A 19,525-nucleotide genomic window follows, 5' to 3' on the forward strand; every position below is an offset into this window, starting at 1 on the left:
CTCAATATGCTCAAATGTGAACATTACTGGAGTTTGGGTGAAATAGACCTTGACATTTGGGAATTGTAGTTGCTGGGATTTATAGTTCACCTACAACCAAAGAGCATTCTGAACCCCACCAACGTTGGAATTGAACCAATTTTGGCACACAGAACTCCCATGACCAACAGAAAATAGTGGAAGGGTTTGGTGGGCACTGACCTTGAGTTTGGGAGTTGTAGTTCTACATCCAGCGAGCACTGTGGACTCAAACAATGATGGATCTGGACCAAACTTGGCATGAATACTCAATATGCTCAAATGTGAACACTAGTGGACTTTGGGTGAAATAGACCCTGACATTTGGGAGTTGTAGTTTCTGGGATGTATAGTTCACCTATACTCAAAGAGCATTCTGAACCCCACCAATGATAGAATAGGGCTGAACCCCCATGAACAACAGAAAATACTGTGTTTTCTGATGGTCCTTGGTGACCCCTCTGACATCCCCTCGCGACCCTCCCCCCCCCCCCCGGATTCCCGAACCCCAGGTTGAGAAACGCTGCTTTAACGGTTTATAACACTGAAGCACTTCCTTTTAGTGTTAACACTGAGGTTTCTTTCCCAGCTGTTGTCACAGAGGCCTTGGCACCCGCATTCCCAGAAGAGCCCCTTCAAGAAGACGTAACACACAAAACCTCCAAAGAAGCCAAGGGTAAGGCATGCTAAGTGTCATTTCTCTCTTTTGTTGCCATAGATTGGGGTGTGGCATTGGGTTTTCTGGAGAGCACAACGGAAGTGTTTTCCTTGTCCTCCTCAACGTTGCATCCCAATAGGTTTTTCTGGAGAGTGTTATCCTTGTTCTCCTCAACGTTGCATCCCAATAGGTTTTTCTGGAGAGTGTTATCCTTGTTCTCCTCAACGTTGCATCTCAAAAGGGTTTTCTGGAGAGTGTTATCCTTGTACTCCTCAACGTTGCATCTCAAGAGGGTTTTCTGGAGAGTGTTATCCTTGTCCTCCTCAACATTGCATCTCAGTAGGGTTTTCTGGAGAGTGTTATCCTTGTCCTCCTCAACGTTGCATCTCAATAGGGTTTTCTGGAGAGTATTATCCTTGTCCTCCTCAACGTTGCACCTCAATAGGTTTTTCTGGAGAGTGTTATCCTTGTCCTCCTCAACGTTGCATCTCAGTAGGGTTTTCTGGAGAGTGTTATCCTTGTCCTCCTCAACGTTGCATCTCAGTAGGGTTTTTTGGAGAGTGTTATCCTTGTCCTCCTCAACGTTGCATCTCAGTAGGGTTTTCTGGAGAGTGTTATCCTTGTCCTCCTCAACGTTGCATCTCAATGGGATTTTCTGGAGAGTGTTCTCCTTGTCCTCCTCAACGTTGCATCTCAGCTAGGATGTCCCATATTGGAGGACCAATCTCTCCCAGCCCCAAAACGTATTTCTTGGAAAAACCCAAAATTGCCTGAATTACCTTTTGTATTAAACTCCATATATTGATCTTTTTCCTCCTTGCAGAACCTGTTTGGAACCTTCTGTACATCTTAGTCCCCAGCATTCCTGCCTTGCTTCTCCTCTTGGTCATTACGGCCATTTTCTGTTTCTGGCTTTGCGCAAAGAGGTAAGCTCCAACACGGCACAAAGTGCGATATGGCTTTGCAAAAACATCATCGGTAGTACTCGGCATTATCTGTTTACCTGCTTCTTCCCGTTGACCGTTCATTTTTGGCATCTACAGGGCCAAACTCATTTATTTTTCAGAGCATTATTTCATATAATATATTGTATTTACATATAATACTTATAATATTATAATGTAATACAATATACTAATAATAATAATAATAATAATAATACAATATTATAATTATATATATTTATATTACATGTAATATTACTAATAATATTACAATATAATGATATAGTACAATATAGTAATATATAATAACTGATATTGTGCTATGCTAATAATATAATATATTGTATGTATTTACATCTTGTAAGCTGCTCCGAGTCCCCTTCGGGGTGAGAAGGGCAGCATATAAATGTCGCAAATAAATAAATAATGTACTTGTGTGTTGTAATCTGCCTTGAGTCCCCTGCAGGTTGAGAAGGGCGGAATATAAATACCGTAAACAAATAAATAACTATTAGTGAATACCAAGTCCCTGCATTGCCTTGAGTTCTTGCTGCTATTGATGCCCAATATCCTTCTTGCAGCTTGTTCGTCTGTTTGCAGAATCAAATTTTTAAAACGGCTCCTATTATTATTTCTAATTAATATAATCTTAATAAGATTATAGTGAAGTGTATGGATAGAGATAGATAGATAGATAGATAGATAGATAGATAGATAGATAGATAGATAGATGTATGTGTGGGCGGATGGATGGATAGATGGACGGACAGACAGACAGACATGTGTGGGCAGATGTGTGAGCAGATGGATGGATAGATAGATGTGTGGATGGATGGATAGATAGACGGATGGGTGGATAGATGGATGGACGGACAGCCAGCCAAATGGATGCATGGATGGATGAGGAGATAGATAGATAGATAGATAGATAGATAGATAGATAGATAGATAGATAGATAGATAGATAGATAGATAGATAGATAGATAGATATGTGGATGGATGGATGGATGGATGGATGGATAGATGTATGTGTGCAAGGATGGATGGATAGATAGACAGACAGATGGACAGACTGACAGACATGTAGATGGATGGATGGATAGACAGACAGACAGACGGAGGTGTGGGCAGATGGCTAGCTGGATGGATGGATAGATAGACAGACAGCCAGATGTGTGGGCATATGGATGAATGGATGGACGGATGGACAGACAGACAGACAGACAGATGTGGATGGATAGATAAATAGATGCGTGGATGTATGTATGTATGTATGTATGTATGTATGAATAGACGGATGGGTAGATAGATGGATGGACGGACAGACAGACGAATGGATGGGTGGGTGGGTGGATAGATAGATAGATAGACAGATAGATAGATAGATGTGTGGATGAATGGATCGATGGATGGACAGACTGACAGACATGTGGATAGATGGATGGATGGATGGATGTGTGCACGGATGGATGGATGGATGGATGGATGGGTAGACAGACAGACAGATAGATGTGTGGGCAGATGGATGGACGGACGGACAGACAGACAGATAGATGGATGGATAGATGGATCGATGGATGGACAGACAGATAGATAGATAAACAAACAGATAGATGTGTGGTTAGAGAGAGAGAGAGATGTGATGATGGATGGTCTACAAAAGTTCAAGCTGCAAATGTGGGGACCAGCTGCATGATGAGTTGTCCATATGTGATATATCCTCTTGCAGTGACCAAGTCCATATCATCCTCACCCTCTTGTGTTAATACAGTTTGTTTTTCCATGGCACCATTGCATCAGTTTCTTCCTTTAAAAAGGGGTGATCTGCTGTAGCGAAAGATAGAAAATATGTAATATATTCATTTATTTCTTTGCCAAGGCGGCGGGCGCAAACAGAGGTGGACCAGAAGGATGGCGACGCCTGGGTGTCCCCCAAAAGGCAGAAGAGCCCCAGTCTGGAGATCTACAATGTCATTCGAGAGCAGTCCGAAGCCGACTTGGCCGGGACCAGACCGGACATTAAGAACTCCTCTTTCCGGATCCGCGTGGGAGGAGAGACCCCGGACGACCTTTCTGGAGACTACGACAACATGGCCGTCAACACTTCGGAAAGCGGCTTTGTGACCCTGGCCAGCACCGAGAGCGGGTTTGTCACCAACGACATCTATGAGCTGTGCCCCGACAGAGTGGGCCGCAGCAAGGAATCCGCCTGGGTGGAAAACGAAATCTATGGGTACTGAAGGGAGCGGTGGGCCTACCAGGCAAAACAACCCGTTTCAAGCCGAGTCTGGCACTTGTGGACGCAAACACATCCCTGGCGTGCAAAGGAATGTATTTTGCATTTGGCGATGCTTGTGATTTTTATGGTAAGGGGGTCCTTTTCACCCTGAAAGTAGAATGCCAGAGACTATATATTTGGGGCTTTTCCTGAATCAAGGAAAACGGCCCTGTGTGATCATGACAACAAGCCCTATCCAATCTATAGCCTGTCATCCACATTTGAACCAAAATCAACAGCTTGGGCAATATTTCTGTTACTTAAGGTGTATTCAAGTCCAATTTTTTGGTGATATTTTTTGAACTAATTGCCTCATTCCAGACGGTGTTTGGGAGTTGTTGTGCTTGCTTTTCTCCACAGATAAAAATACTACAAACACAAACAAGTGGTCTTTTTTACCACCTATTTTGTCATTTCAAAAATTCAACCATTTTTTTCCCTAAGTTTTGGGGCATTTTTTTTTTTTGCTTCATATTTCCAGGGAGCAATTAGCTTTCTTATACTCCATCCGTGAAGTGGAAAGAAATACCAAGGGGACCAACGAGGCCATTGGATGCAACAGTCAAAAGCAAACTCATTCCAAGGATAGGAAGAACTTGCAAAGTCTATCTGGCCAATTATTGTGAAGGAAATGGCTATAGATATCTCTGAAAGGAGAGAAAAATATGTGACATTCCTGTGTCTTACCAAGAAGAAGGCACTAGCATTGCCTGTTGCTATATAATAGACTGCGGGGTTCAGTCATATAGGTCAATGGAACTATAAAGCAGTAGTCACTTAATTCCTGGAGAAAGAGGTGACCACGTTGGATGGTTAGTTCTTTTATTCTTTTGCAAGGCTGGCAAGCATGTTGGAGACCAGCGCAAGTGTTTTCCTAGGAGTCCCGGTGTGAATGGGATTGCCGTGAAAGGTTAGTAGATGTGGTGTGATCTTCTCTACATATAATAAAAGTGAAAATATGTATGTACTAGCTGTCCCCAGCCACACTTTGCTGTGGCCTCAGTCTGGTTCCTTTCTTCTCTACCACTTTCCTTCCTTATCCCCCTTTTTCTGTCCCTTCCTCTTTCTCTTCTTCATTCCTCCTCTACCTCTTTCTTTCCTTCCTTTTTTCTCTTCTTCCCTCTTTCTCTCCCTCCTTTTCTCCATCCTTTCCTATGTCTCCTTCCTTCCTTCCTTTCTTCTCTCCTTCCTTCCCTCCCACATTCATTCCTTCCCTTTTTTTCTTTCTTTTTCTCCTTCCTTCCCTCTTTCCCTCCCTCCTTCTCTCCATCCTTTCCTATGTCTCCTTCCTTCCTTCCTTCCTTCCTTCCTTCCTTCCTTCCTTCCTTCTCTTCTTCCTTCCCCCCTGATTTCATTCCTTCCCTCTTTTTTCTTTCCTTTTCTCCTTCCTTCCTTCCTTCCTTCCTTCCTTCCTTCCTTCCTTCCTTCCTTCTCTCCTTCCTTCCCTCCCACTTTCATTCCCCTCTTTTTTCTTTCTTTTTCTCCTTCCTTCCCTCTTTCCCTCCCTCCTTCTCTCCATCCTTTCCTATGCTTCCTTCCTTCCTTCTCTCCTTCCTTCCTTCCTTTCTTCCTTCTTTCCTTCCTTCTCTTCTTCCTCCCTCCCTCCCTTCTCTTCTTCCTTCCCTCCTGCTTTCATTCCTTCCCTCTTTTTTCTTTACTTTTCTCCTTCCTTCCCTCTTTCCCTCCCTTCTTCTCTCCATCCTTTCCTATGTCTCCTCCCTCCCTCCCTCCCTCCCTCCCTCCCTTCCTTCTCTCTCTCTCTCTCCTTCCTTCCTTCCTTCTTTCCTTCTCTTCTTCCCTCCTGTTTTCATTCCTTCCCTCTTTTTTCTTTCTTTTTCTCCTTCCTTCCTTCCTTCCTTCCTTCCTTCCTTCCTTCCTTCCTTCCTTCCTTCCTTCCTCCCTTCCCTTCCCTTCCCTTCCCTTCCCTTCCCTTCCCTTCCCTTCCCTTCCCTTCCCTTCCCTTCCCTTCCCTTCCCTTCCCTTCCCTTTTCCTTCCCTTTTCCCGCTTTTTCTTTCCCTTCATCTTTCTCTCCTTTCTTACTTCTCTACCTCTTTCTTTCCTCTCAATGCTGGGATGGCCAGCTCTTTCCCTTGCGCAGGAGGGGGCGGGGTCAGGGGAGTTGTTTCTATGCATGCACTGTATCATCATTTAGGGTTTTGGGGTTTTTTGAAGTCCTTCCATTGTGTTTTTCAGTGTTTTTATGAGTGATGGTCACTCATTGGCCTGATAGGTGTCTGGTGTCCAAATTTGGTGTCAATTCACCCAGTGGTTTTTGAGTTATGTTAATCCCACCAACGGACATTACATTTTTATTTATATGTTAATGGGAAATTTCCAAAATGGTTCCCACTGACAATGGAGATGAACCTCATCATAACCAACAGAAAACACTGGAGGAATTTGGAGAATTAATCTTGGATTTGGGGAGTTGTAGTGATGCTGTATGATATGAGTTATAGTTCACCCCGCATCCAGAGAGCCTTGTGATTTCCGCCAACAACAGTTCTGGATGAAACTTGGGACAAATGTAACAGTAACCAAAAGTCCTAGGCTCAGCCATCTCCCCGGGCATTGCCAGACTAATCAGCTTCATGCATCTTATTTTATAGTTGACACACACACACATTAATTGATTCCTTGCATGCTCCAACAAACTCAAGAAGGCTTCAAAATATTCTTCGCGTTGACTGGATCCTAGATGTTTACAACATGAATCCAACATTTTCCCCTCTTAAAGCTTGACTGAGAAAACATCTTCACTCCAAACAGTGACTAAAAGTGGTTTTATCCATTTTTCTAGCATAGTAAAGGTAAACGTTTCCCTTGACATTAAGTCTAGTTGTGTTGGACTCTGGGGGTTGGTGCTCATCTCCATTTCTAAGCTGAAGAGCCGGCGTTGTCTGTAGACACCTCCAAGGTCAGCTGGCCAGCATGACTGCACAGAGTGCCATTACCTTCCCATTGAAGCAGTACCTATTGATCTACTCATACTTGCATGTTTTTGAACTGCTAGGTTGGCAGAAGCTGGGGCTGGCAGTGGGAGCTCACTTTGCTCCCCAGATTCAAACCGCCGACCTTTTGGTCTGCAATTTGCACAGCTCAGCAGTTTAATCCACTGACACTGTTTTCATTTATAACATAGGGAAGGCATGAACCTGGTAAGAGCGTAAGAAGCCTTGTTGGCTGGTAGGTGGTGGCAAACACAGAGGACAGGAAGCTTTGTGTGCATTAATCCTATTTTCTAATTAGCATTTTGTGTCCCTTTTGGTGTTTTACAGGGCCACTTTGGAAGGGATTCTGAAGCGACTGCAAAGGGACTTAAGACAATGGGCAAAGGCAGCAAAAAGCCAAGGTGAGCCAAGCCTTCAGGAGGAATTTCCTTCCCAGATTAGCATCTAAATCCCAGATTTCCACGGGCAAGCGAGTCCACTTAAGGCGGATGAACTACCAGTTGTAAGGAATGTTGCTGCTCTGTTATCGGACGTTAGACACATTATCCTGTGAGTTTGGTGGAACTTTGATCCGGAAATGTGCCAAGACGTACTAGACCTCATTCAAAGCCAAGGGAAGTTCCGACTCCTGTTCCTTGGAAGCACAACGCAAGGCGAAGGAAATCAGGCGCGGGTTTCAAAGCATATAATAAAAGCTCGTCTTATGTCACTGAGTCATGACTTTGGATGGTGACTGGAAAAAAGGGGGTGGAAGGATTCCTACCCATAAGCAGCACATAGTTATGAGTGCTCCATGTTGTTGAAAGCTGTCCCATTTGTGTTGCCTGTTTCTGTAGCATGCCAGGTTCACGCTTTCACACGAGAATGCCTGCGATTGTCAGTCGGGTTATTGCAGTTCCTTAGTTTACACATCCAGGGGGAAAGCTGCACTTCCAAATGAGATGAGAGAAGAAATTAGACGCATTCCAACAGTCATGTAGGAGACATTGGGGAAGGGAAACCCTTAGTCTATACTAAACTGACTGCTCCTCGTTATTTATTTATTTGTCGTGTCAGGGCAACCAGACAATTGTATTACATTTCTAACAGAACAAAACAAACAAACAAACAAAGAGACAAAACACAAAGTTTGCAAGCTTAAATGTCCTTTGACCAGAAGCTGGCCACTTGGAGTGCCTCTGGTGTTGCTATAAGAACATCTCCAGCTCATCCCCTGTTTGGGTATCAGCCAGCACGTCAACGACTTAAATCTAGAAATAGTTTTCTAAGATCTACAGAGACATTCGCTGGAACACCTCAGCAAGCGAGAGTCCAAAAGTGGCAGGCTCAAACCCAGAACCTCCATCAGTGGCTGAGGCCAAATGAGAGACTCCCCCCTGGGCACACAGAAGACTGGGCGACTTGGAAGGCGCTGAACAGACTGTGCTCTGGCACCACGAGATGCAGAGCCAACCTCAAGAAATGGGGCCACAAAGTGGAATCCACAACATGCCAGTGTGGAGGAGAGCAAACCACTGACCACCTGCTGCAATGCACCCTGAGCCCTGCCACATGCACAATGGAGGACCATTCACACCTAGCTGCAGAAGACAAGAGTCCTTTGTCTCACCCTGGTCATTCCACAGATATATAAACCCCTTTTTCTTACTTCCAACAGACCTCACTACCTCTGAGGATGCTTGCCATAGATGCAGGCAAAACGTCAGGACCTCTAGGCCTCTAGGCCATGGCCATACAGCCCGAAAAAACCTACAACAACCCAAAGCTTCTGATCCTTTGCCTTCAACCTCTAAGTGTCTCATTTGATCTTTGAAGCTAGGCACGCCGGGCTCAGAATCCACAGTTCTAGCTGAAATCACACAACACTGCCTTTGCAACTTGAAAAATAGAGTCTGGCTAGATCTCTCCAAAAAATTGTGACCATATGGATATATGAGGTCGGGGAGCCAGACAAATAACATCTGTGACAAGCGACGGCTGTCAAGTGGCCCCAAGAGATTGGTCACCCATCCAACGATTGTCCTTGGCTGCCTTCCCAGAGCCTCACACCGACTGCACATTTCGCAAAGCAGTGGGATGCAATGGCTCGTTTTTGGTGGCTTTATTGAAATATATTTTCATCCCTTCTCATCAGCACGTCTTTTCTGAAGGAGCTCAAGCTCATCTGTTCCTGGTTTAGCCAAGGAAGAAATGAGTGAGAGAAATCCATGTTTCCCATCCTTATGTGTCTTCATAGTGCCTTCCAGCGCTTTGAGGCAGTGCAAAGATCGAGGCAAGCGTTTTACACAATTATTGTGGAGCCAGGATATGAAAATAGACCCTTTCCAATGTTTTCTTTCCTTGCACAAACAAGCAGCCTTGTAAACATTAGGAAATTTCGTAGCCGTAGGAATGAAACTTCCAGTATTATGAGGCAAACGACAGAGACAGATGGTCTATATATTATAGGGACACTTGGCAGTCATATGGGGCAGCCTTTCAGATATGTGTTAAGATTGGTGCCTATTTCTCGTGTCTCACAATTGATGGTGCCTTAGGCTTAATGTAGACGCATACAACGTAATTTAGTGCAGTTAAACTGGGTCTGCAGTGACCACTGAATGTCCTTTCAAGCTGCATTATACAGCTTAATGGTGTAACATTAGAAAATGTTGACCACTTCCGCTACCTCGGCAGACACCTCTCCACAACACCGCCTGAGCTCTGCGAGTGCAGCATTCTTCCGAATGCAACACTGCCTGAGCTCTGGGGATGCAGCATTTTTCCGAATACAACACCACCTGAGCTCTGCGAGTGCAGCATTCTTCCAAATACAACACCACCTGAGCTCTGCCAGTGCAGCATTCTTCTGATTTTTTTTTTTTGTCATATCAGGAGCGACTTGAGAAACTGCAAGTCGCTTCTGTGTGAGAGAATTGGCCGTCTGCAAGGACGTTGCCCTGGGGACGCACAGATGATTTGATGTTTTTATCATCCTTGTGGGAGACTTCTCTCATGTCCCCACATGAGGAGCTGGAGCTGATAGAGGGAGCTTATCCGCTGCTCCCCGGATTCGAACCTGCGACCTGTCGGTCTTCAGTCCTGGCGGCACAGGGGTTTAACCCACTGCGCCACCGGGGGCTCCTTCCGAATACAACACCGCCTGAGCTCTGCGAGTGCAGCATTCTTCCAAATACAACACCTCCTGAGTTTTCTGCTGCCTATGACTGCATGGAGCACCATTAACTTCCTGCTGGAGTGGTACCTATTGATCTACTCACATTTGCATGTTTGAGAACTGCTAGGTTGGCAGAAGCTGGGGCTGACAGCGGGAGCTCACCCTGCTCCCTGATTCAAACCTGCAACCTTTTCGGTCAGCAAGTTCAGCAGCTCAGCGGTTTAACCCACTGCGCCACCGGGGGATCCCGAAGTAAGTAAATAATAATGGAGACTCCAAAACACATGTCCTAGAAAATAAAGAGTGTCACCCAATAAAATAGATTTGATCAACTCGTCATACAATGGATCAGTTGACGATTGGTTAGATGTGCATAATGCTGGGTCAAATTAGGTACATGCAAGAAGCAAAAAACACTAGAAAAGCAAAAGTACGCAGCAACGCTAGATGGCGCCTGAGTTTTATATTTGATGCAATCGGAGCCATCATTTTGACAAATAGATATACAATAGGTCAGGCTCGTGACCATTCCAGTTCTGGAAAGCACAATTGCATTTGCAGAAAGAAAGCTCTGGAAAGGAGGCCTTCTTAGGAAAATAGTGTTGCAGATTTAATTGGCTTGACTTTTCAGATTCAAACCACATTAGCGTAGACCCATACTTTACTGACTTACTTATTTACTTAGGCGATCCCTCGCAGCTCAAGGATGATGGTCCTCCAAGTGTAGTGTCTTGGTGGTGGATACATAGATGGCTGTGGAGCCCTATTCTTAATCCGCATGTTCTTCCACAGTGAGAAGGTACCATTTTCCAGGCGGAAGAATGTCCCAATCAGGGTTGGTTTGACACGCCTTCCTCTTGGCACGTTTCGCCTTCCATTCGTGCCTCTTCAAATTCCACAGCACTGCTGGTCACAGCTGACCTCCAGTTAGTCAACCAAGCAGAGATGTATCTCATTTTGGAAAGTGCTGGGTTCTTACTAGGAAGGAAAAGTCCTTGGTGATGCCAGGAGTTCACAGGAAACATTTTTGGAAATGCCGTGCAAATCTCCAAATCCCGAGACTTTTGGAAACTTTTTTTTCTCATCTGGGTGCATCTACGCTGTAAAATTGATGCAGTTTGACACCACTTGCTTATGTTACATGGGCGTTGTAGTTTTGCAAAACCTTTAGCCTTCTCAGCCAAGCTGCAATGCCCAGTTATCCGTAGCATCGAGTCATGGCGCTTCAGGTGATAACCTGCACCATGAATTGGGACCGGAAAATGAACGGCAACCAATGGAGTTCCTTAAACAGCCGTGAGGGTATCAGTTTTCAGAGGGGAAAGCGGTCCTGGTCAGGGTTGGCTTGACGCACCTTCATCTTGGCACGTTTCTCTCTTTCGCCCTCCATTCATGCCTCTTCAAATTCTGCAGCACTGCTGGTCACAGCTGACCTCCAGCTGGAGCGCTCAAGGGCCAGGGCTTCCCAGTTCTCAGTGTCTATGCCAGAGGCTTTGAGCCCATCTTTAAATCTCTTTTCCTGCCCAACAACAGTCCGTTTTCCATTCTTGAGTTCGGAGTACAGCAACTGCTTTGGGAGACAGTGGTCGGGTATCCGGACAACGTGGCCAGTCCAGCGGAGTTGATGGCGGAGGAGCATCGCTTCAGTGCTGGTGGTCTTTGCTTCTTCCCAAGAGATTTGCAGGATTTTTCGGAGGCAACACTGATGGAATTTTTCCAGGAGTTTCATGTGACGTCTGTAGATAGTCCACGTCTCACAGGCGTATAGCAGGGTTGGGAGAACAATAGCTTTATAAACAAGCACCTTGATATAATAATAATAACCACAACAACTAGCAATGCATTTATTTATTTATTTTTATTTGTCGTGTCAGATCAACCAGTAAATTATATTACATTTCTAACAGAACAAAGCAAACAAACAGACAAAATACAACATTTGTGAGTTTGGTAGTTGATTAAATGTGCTTTGACCAGTATCTGGTCACTTGGAGTGCTTCTGGTGTTGCTGCAAGAAGGTCCTCCATTGTACATGTGGCAGGGCTCAGGGTGCATTGCAGCAGGTGGTATGTGGTTTGTTCCTCTCCGCACTCGCATGTCGAGGATTCCACTTTGTGGCCCCATTTCTGAAGGCTGGCTCTGCATCTCGTGGTGCCAGAGCGCAGTCTGTTCAGCGCCTTCCAAGTCGCCCAGTCCTCTGTGTGCCCAGGGGGGAGTCTCTCATTTGGTATCAGCCATTAGTCGAGGTTCTGGGTTTGAGCCTGCCATTTTTGGACTCTCGCTTGCTGAGGTGTTCCAGCGAGTGTCTCTGTAGATCTTAGAAAACTATTTCTAGATTTAAGTCGTTGACATGCTGGCTGATACCCAAACAGAGGATGAGCAACGCATTGAACAAAGGCAATTAAAGTGGTGTCAAATTGCATTCATTCCACAGTATAGATGCATCCAAAGACAACAAGTTGAGTTGGGATCTTTGGGAGAAATTTCCCCCAGAGTACTTTTGAAGGAATAATTGCATATTAGAGGCCTTGAATGAATCAATGGGAGGGATAATCAACGGTCTTGCGAAAAGAGTGAGGCCACAGCTCGCGTTTGTCATCATCACATAGCCTTTCCCAGACACTATTCTTAGCCCGCTTTGCTTGCATCAAGCCTCGTCTCCAAAGAGTTGGAAGGCTGACTCATTCCGTCCGCCGGAAACTTCTTGCGAGGGATAAATATGGAAGGCAGTCAGGCATCTGCGAGCCATACACACAGTAAGTCAGCGCCGACAGAAGTGTCCAAATTAAGAGGAGGAGAACAACCATAAAACCCTACCGGCTCGACATGTTTTGGAGAAGAGCGGGCACAAATGGACCAAACACAGAAATTATTTCCATAGCAGCGCCGGCTCTGCATAATGCAAACTCCAGATTACAAGATAATTTGATTTATGTGCTGGAATTTAGGAGACGTTGCGGTGGAAATCAAATAAATGCATCATCTTTTTTTTTTTGTCGTGTCAGGAGCGACTTGAGAAACTGCAAGTTGCTTCTCGTGTGAGAGAATTGGCTGTCTGCAAGGACGTTGCCCAGGGGACGCCTGGATGATTTGATGTTGGGGGTTTTATGTGAGAGTTTTGGTCCAATTCTATTGTTGGTGGGGTTCAAAAAGGTCTGTGATTGTAGGTAAACTATACGTCTCAGCAACTACAACTCCCAAATGTCAAGATTCTATTTTCCCCAAACTCCACCAGTGTTCACATTTGGGCATATTGAGTATTCGTGTAGAGTTTGGTCCAGATCCATCATTGTTTGAGTCCACAGTGCTCTCTGGATGTAGGTGAACTACAACTCCAAAACCAAAGGACACTACCCACTAAATCCTTCCAGTATTTTCTTTGTTCATGGGAGTTCTGTGTGCCAAGTTTGGTTCAATTCCATCATTGGTGGTGTTCAGAATGCTCTTTGATTGTAGGTGGACTATAAATCCCAGCAACTACAATGCATCAACTCCATTCTGTATTGTCCAATTTTGGGAAGGTATAAAAAGTGGGCGATAAGTAAACAACATCAACAATGACTTTTTCATATGATATTTGAATATAATAATCTATATAAATAAAACTGTACTGTTCGTTTGTGGGATTAACATAACTCAAAAACTACTGGGAGAATTGACAGCAAATTTGGACACAAGACACCTCTCCGGCCAACGAGTGACCATCACTCATAAAAACACTGAAAAACACAGCAGAAGAGACTTTAAAAGCCAAAAAATAAAAAATACATTACAACGCATGCACAAAACCACTTATATACACATATACACACACACATAAGACATATACACAGACTGGGCCACAGCAACACGTGGCAGGGGACGGCTAGTCTATATAAATTAAAATGTAATGTTCGTCTGTGGGATTGACATAACTCAAAAACCACTGGGTGAATCAACACCACATTTGGACACAATATACCTATCAGGCCAATGAGTGACCATCAGTCATAATAACTGTCATTTGGGAGTTGTAGTTGCTGGGATTTATAGTTCACCTACAATCAAAGAGCATTCTGAATTCCACCAATCATGGAACTGAATCAAATATGGCACACAGTTCTCCCATGACCTATAGAAAATACTTGAAGGGATTGATGGGCATTGACCTTGAGTTCGGGAGTTGTAGTTCACCTACATCTAGAGAGCACTGTGAACTCAAACAATGATGGATCTGGACCAAACTTGGCACGAATACTCAATATGCCCAAATATAAACACAGATGGAGTTTGAGGGAAATAGACCTTGACATTTGGGAGTTGTAGTTACTGGGATTTATAGTTCACCTACAACCAAAGAGCATTCTGAACCCCACCAACGACAGAATCCGGGCAGACTTCCCACACAGAACCCCCATGACCAACAGAAAATACTTAAAGCCATCCAGTCCAAGTTCCTTTACCAGGGCAAGAAAACATAATCAAAGCCCTCCCGACAAAGAGCCATCCATCCAGAGAGATATATGATTCTCACACACACAGATATAGTATCATAGATTTGAAAGGGACCCCTAAAGAAGGACAATGATATATTGCATGTTCCAAAGTAGGCAAACTAGACACTCTCCACATCAACACTGACAAAGAAACAGCAAGAAATACTGTTTACCCACAAGTAGAAAGAAATTACATATATTAGAAACCCAACACTCTCTCATTACTTTCAGCTGAAACTACAACTCCCATGGTCGCATAAGTATTGAGCCGTGGCAGTCAAGTGGTGTCAAACTGTATTTGTTTGTTAGTTTAGAGATAAACCCAAAGACTGGCAAATATAGCAGGCTCAAGCTTAGCTATAAATCCACAGCTTCACCTTTCCATAAACTCCTGCTCCGCTGTGCCTTGGGATGTCACCTCCAATTTATATTCCAGCCTCGAATCCTGGCTGCCGGCTCCCTCCGACATCACCTTCCTTTAGGATGGGATTTATGGGCAGGATGGCAGCCGTGGAGCTGGATGTCACCTTGAATCAAACCCAAAACTTCAAATTGTTACTTTAAAAATGTTTTGTTTTCTTTTGTTTTTCGTTGTGAGCAAATAATAATAATAATAATAATAATAATAATAATAATAATAATAATAATCACAAATGGAAGGAGATGAAGGGCCGGTTTCCGGCAGCCCAAGAACAAGCCATTCGAACCAATGCCATCAAAGCCGGAATTGAAAAGTCGAAAACAGATCCCAAATGTCGACTCTGCAAGGAAGCAGGTGAAACCATAGATCACATTCTCAGCTGCTGCAAGAAGATCACGCAGACAGACTACAAGCAGAGGCATAACACTGTGCTCAGATGATTCGTTGGAACTTGTGCCACAAACACCATCCACCTGCGACAAAGAACTGGTGGGATCACAAGCCGGAAAAAGTTACAGAGAATTAACATGCCAAACTCCTCTGGGACTTCCGGATTCGGACGGACAGAGTTTTAGAGCATAATACTCCTGACCTCAGAATCGTGTTAAAAAACAAAGTATGGCTCTGGGTTGTTGTAGTTTTTTTCGGGCTATATGGCCATGTTCTAGAGGCATTCTCTCCTGACGTTTCGCCTGCATCTATGGCAAGCATCCTTAGAGGTAGTGAGGTCTGTTGGAATTAGGAAAAAGGGTTTATATATCTGTGGAATGACCAGAGTGGGATAAAGGACTCTTGTCTGCTGGAGCTAGGTGTGAATGTTTCAACTGACCACCTTGATTAGCATATAAAGGCCTGACAGTGCCTGGAGCAAACTTTTGTTGAGAGGTGATTAGATGTCCTTGTTTTTTTTTCCTCTCTGTTGTTGTGCTGTTCTAATTTTAGAGTTTTTTAAATACTGGTACCCTTTTTCCTAGTTCCAACAGACCTCACTACCTCTGAGGATGCTTGCCATAGATGCAGGCAAAACGTCAGGAGAGAATGCCTCTAGACCATGACCATATAGCCTGAAAAAACCTACAACAACCCAGTGATTCCGGCCATGAAAGCCTTCGACAATACGAAGTATGGATCGTCGATGTCGCAATCCCAGGTGACAGCAGGATTGCAGAGAAACAACTGGAAAAGCTGACACGATATGAGGATTTAAAAATCGAACTGAGGATGCTTGCCATAGATGCAGGCGAAACATCAGGAGAAATGCCTCTAGAACATGCCATATAGACTGAAAAAACCCACAAGAACCTAGTGATTCCAGCTATGAAAGCCTTCGACAATACATTAAACTGAAAAGACTTTGGCACAAACCAGTCAAGGTGGTCCCAGTGGTGATCGGCACACTGGTTGCAGTGTCTAAAGACCTTAGCCTGCACTTAAACACAATGGGAGCTGAGAAAATTACCATTTGCCAGCTGCAGAAGGCCACCTTACTGGGATCTGCACGCATTACTCGCCGATACATCACACAGTCCTAGACACTTGGGAAGGGTCCGACGTGTGATCCAATACAACAGACAGCAGGGTGATCTTGTTTGCTGTGTACTAAACTTGTTGTGCATACAATAATAATAATAATAATAATAATAATAATAATAATAATAATAATAAGTGGTTTCAGTGGTGATCGGCACAGTGGGTGCAGTGCCTAAAGACCTTGGCCTGCACTTAAACACAATTGGAGCTGAGAAAATTACCACTTGCAAGCTGCAAAAGGCCACCTTACTGGGAAGGGTCCGACGTGTGATCCAATGCAACAGCCAGCAGAGTGTCTGCAGTGGACTCACCTCGTTGTGTTTCAAATAATAATAATAATAATAATAATAATAATAATAATAATAATGGGACACAATGTCCCTTTCTGAGCCTGGCTTTTTCTTCCTGAGGCGACCTTTCCTTTTCGATTTCCAGACCATGATGGATTCCGGCATCATAACCTAATGATCCCTTCCTCTGTCTGCTTCTGCAAAGCACCGTGACCTGCTCCTGATTACTATTTATGCCAAAGCACTGAATACAGATGCGAGGCTATTATACTCTTTCATGTATAACTGCTGTTTTGCTTTGGAGTAAGACACCGGCCTGGGAATCTGTCTGGAATGAAAAACGCTCTTTCTTCCTTCTGAGACTCCGTGACTCACCCAAATCCCAAAATTATACGCTGCAAAAGACCCAGTTCATAATCCCAATAAAGGCAAGGTTACCTGTTCCTAAGTGATTGAGATACAATTACAAACAAACAGCATTTAACTTCAGCCAGGTAATCATTTCAGAGAGTTCCGCAGCTGAACAGTTCTCACAGTCAGAAACTTCTTCCTAATGTGAAGGAAGAATATGAAGAGGCCTAGTTTCCAGGGTGGCAGAAAACAAGCCTGCTCCCTCCTCCCTATGACTCCCCCTTGCATATTTATACATGGCCCTCATCCTGTCTCAGAGAGTTCCACTGCTGAACAGCTCTCACAGAAAGTTCTTTGTGTTCAGGTGGAATTTCCTTTCTTTCCTGTAGTTTGAACCCATTGTTCCATTGCGTCCTAGTCTCTGGAGCAGCAGAAAACAAGCCTACTCCCTATGACTACTCTTCACCTCTTGATCCCTAGCCCTCATCCTGTCTCCTCTCAGAGAGTTCCACTGTTGAACACTCTGTCTGAAAGTTCTTCCTAATGTGAAGGCAGAATACAAAGAGGCCTAGTCTCCAGGGTGGCAGAAAACAAGCCTGCTCCCTCCTCTTTATGATTCTCCCTTGCATATTTAGACACTGCCCTCATCCTGTTTCAGAGAGTTCCACAGCTGAATAGCCCTCACAGTCAGAAAGGTCTTCCTAATGTTAAGGCAGAATACGAAGAGACCTAGTCTCCAGGGCGGCAGGAAACAAGCCTGCTCCCCCTCCTCTTTATGACTTCCCCTTGCATATTTATACATGAATCATCCTGTCTCAGAGAGTTCCACTGCTGAACAGCTCCCACAGTCAGAAAGTTCATCCTAATGTGAAGGCAGAATACGAAGAGGCCTAGTCTCCAGGGTGGCAGAAAACAAGCCTGCTCCCTCCTCTTAATGATTCTCCCTTGCATATTTATACACGGCCGTCATCATGTTTCAGAGAGTTCCAATGCTGAATAGCTCCCACAGAAAGTTCTTCCTAATGTGAAGGCAGAAGACAAAGAGGCCTAATCTCCAGGGTGGCAGAAAACAAGCCTGCTCCCTCCTCTTTATGACCTTCCTTGCATATTTAGACACGGCCCTCATCCTGTTTCAGAGAGTTCCAATGCTGAACAGCTCTCACAGAAAGTTCTTCCTAATGTGAAGGCAGAAGACGAAGAGGCCTAATCTCCAGGGTGGCAGAAAACAATCCTGCTCCCTCCTCTTTATGATTCTCCCTTGCATATTTAGACACTGCCCTCATCCTGTTTCAGAGAGTTCCACAGCTGAACAGCCCTCACAGCCAGACTGGGCAGGCCTAAGAGAGCTGAGAGAGCTGTTCAGCAGGGGAACTCTCTGAGACAGGATGGGGGCCATGTATAAATATGTAAGAGGGAGTCATAGGGAGGAGGCTTGTTTTCCGCCACCCTGGACACTAGGCCTATTTGTATTCTTCTTTCACATTAGGAAGAACTTTCAGACAGTGAAAGCTGTTCAGCCGTGGAACTCTCTGAGTAAGGATGAGGGCCGTGTCTAAATGGGCAAGGGGGAGTCATAAGGAGGAGGGAGCAGGCTTGTTTTCTGCCACCCTGGAGACTAGACCTCTTTGTCACATTAGGAAGACCTTTCTGACTGTGAGGGCAGTTCAGCTGTGGAACTCTCTGAGACAGGATGAGGGCCCTGTCTAAATATGCAATGGGGAGTCATAGGGAGGCAGGAGCAGGCTTGTTTTCTGTCACACTGGAGACTAGGCCTCTTCGTATTCTGCCTTCACAATAGGAAGACCTTTCTGTGAGAGCTGTTCAGCAGTGGAACTCTCTGACTCAGGATGAGGGCTGTGTATAAATATGCAAGGGGGAGTCATAAGGAGGAGGGAGCAGGCTTGTTTTCTGCCTCCCTGCAGACTAGGCCTCTTTGTAGTCTGCCTTCACATCAGAAGAACTTTCTGTGAGAGCTGTTCAGCAGTGGAACTCTCTGAAACAGGATGAGGGCCATGTATAAATATGCAAGGGGGAGTCATAATGAGGAGGGAGCAGGCTTGTGTTCTGCCACCTTGGAGACTAGGCCTCTTCGTCTTCTGCCTTCAGAATAGGAAGACCTTTCTGACTGTGAGGGCTATTCATCTGTGGAACTCTCTGAGACAGGATGAGGGCAGTGTCTAAAAATGCAAGGGTGAGCATATTATATTATTATATTATATTAATATGCTCACCCTTGCATATTTAGACACTGCCCTCATCCTGTCTCAGAGAGTTCCACAGCTGAACAGCTCTCACAGCCAGACTGGGCAGGGCTATGGACGGAAGTGTTTAAATACAGCGCGGGGGCCGACGGGAAAGCAGAGGGGAGAGGGGTTGCCGTGGAGACGGCGCAGGCGCGTGACGCCAGAGCGTTGACGCGAGGGGGGAAGTGGGCGTGGCGAAGGCGAGGG

At 44.9% G+C, this 19,525-nt stretch overlaps 1 protein-coding gene across 1 annotated transcript in view; it reads left to right on the top strand.

Annotated features, from left to right (window-relative positions):
* The window catches only part of LAYN (layilin), a 26,546-nt gene extending 18,982 nt beyond the window's left edge, over positions 1-7,564 (top strand). The window contains exons 5-8 of the mRNA XM_060787599.2: positions 608-694; positions 1,500-1,602; positions 3,501-4,809; positions 7,179-7,564. Of these exons, the coding sequence (XP_060643582.2) occupies positions 608-694; positions 1,500-1,602; positions 3,501-3,861 (551 nt within the window). The 3' untranslated portion in view covers positions 3,862-4,809; positions 7,179-7,564. The remainder of the gene's footprint in view (positions 1-607; positions 695-1,499; positions 1,603-3,500; positions 4,810-7,178) is intronic.
* The last annotated feature ends 11,961 nt before the right edge of the window (positions 7,565-19,525 follow it).

Source organism: Anolis sagrei, chromosome 7 (assembly GCF_037176765.1).
Source record: "Anolis sagrei isolate rAnoSag1 chromosome 7, rAnoSag1.mat, whole genome shotgun sequence".
NCBI classification, from domain to species: Eukaryota; Metazoa; Chordata; class Lepidosauria; order Squamata; family Dactyloidae; genus Anolis; species Anolis sagrei.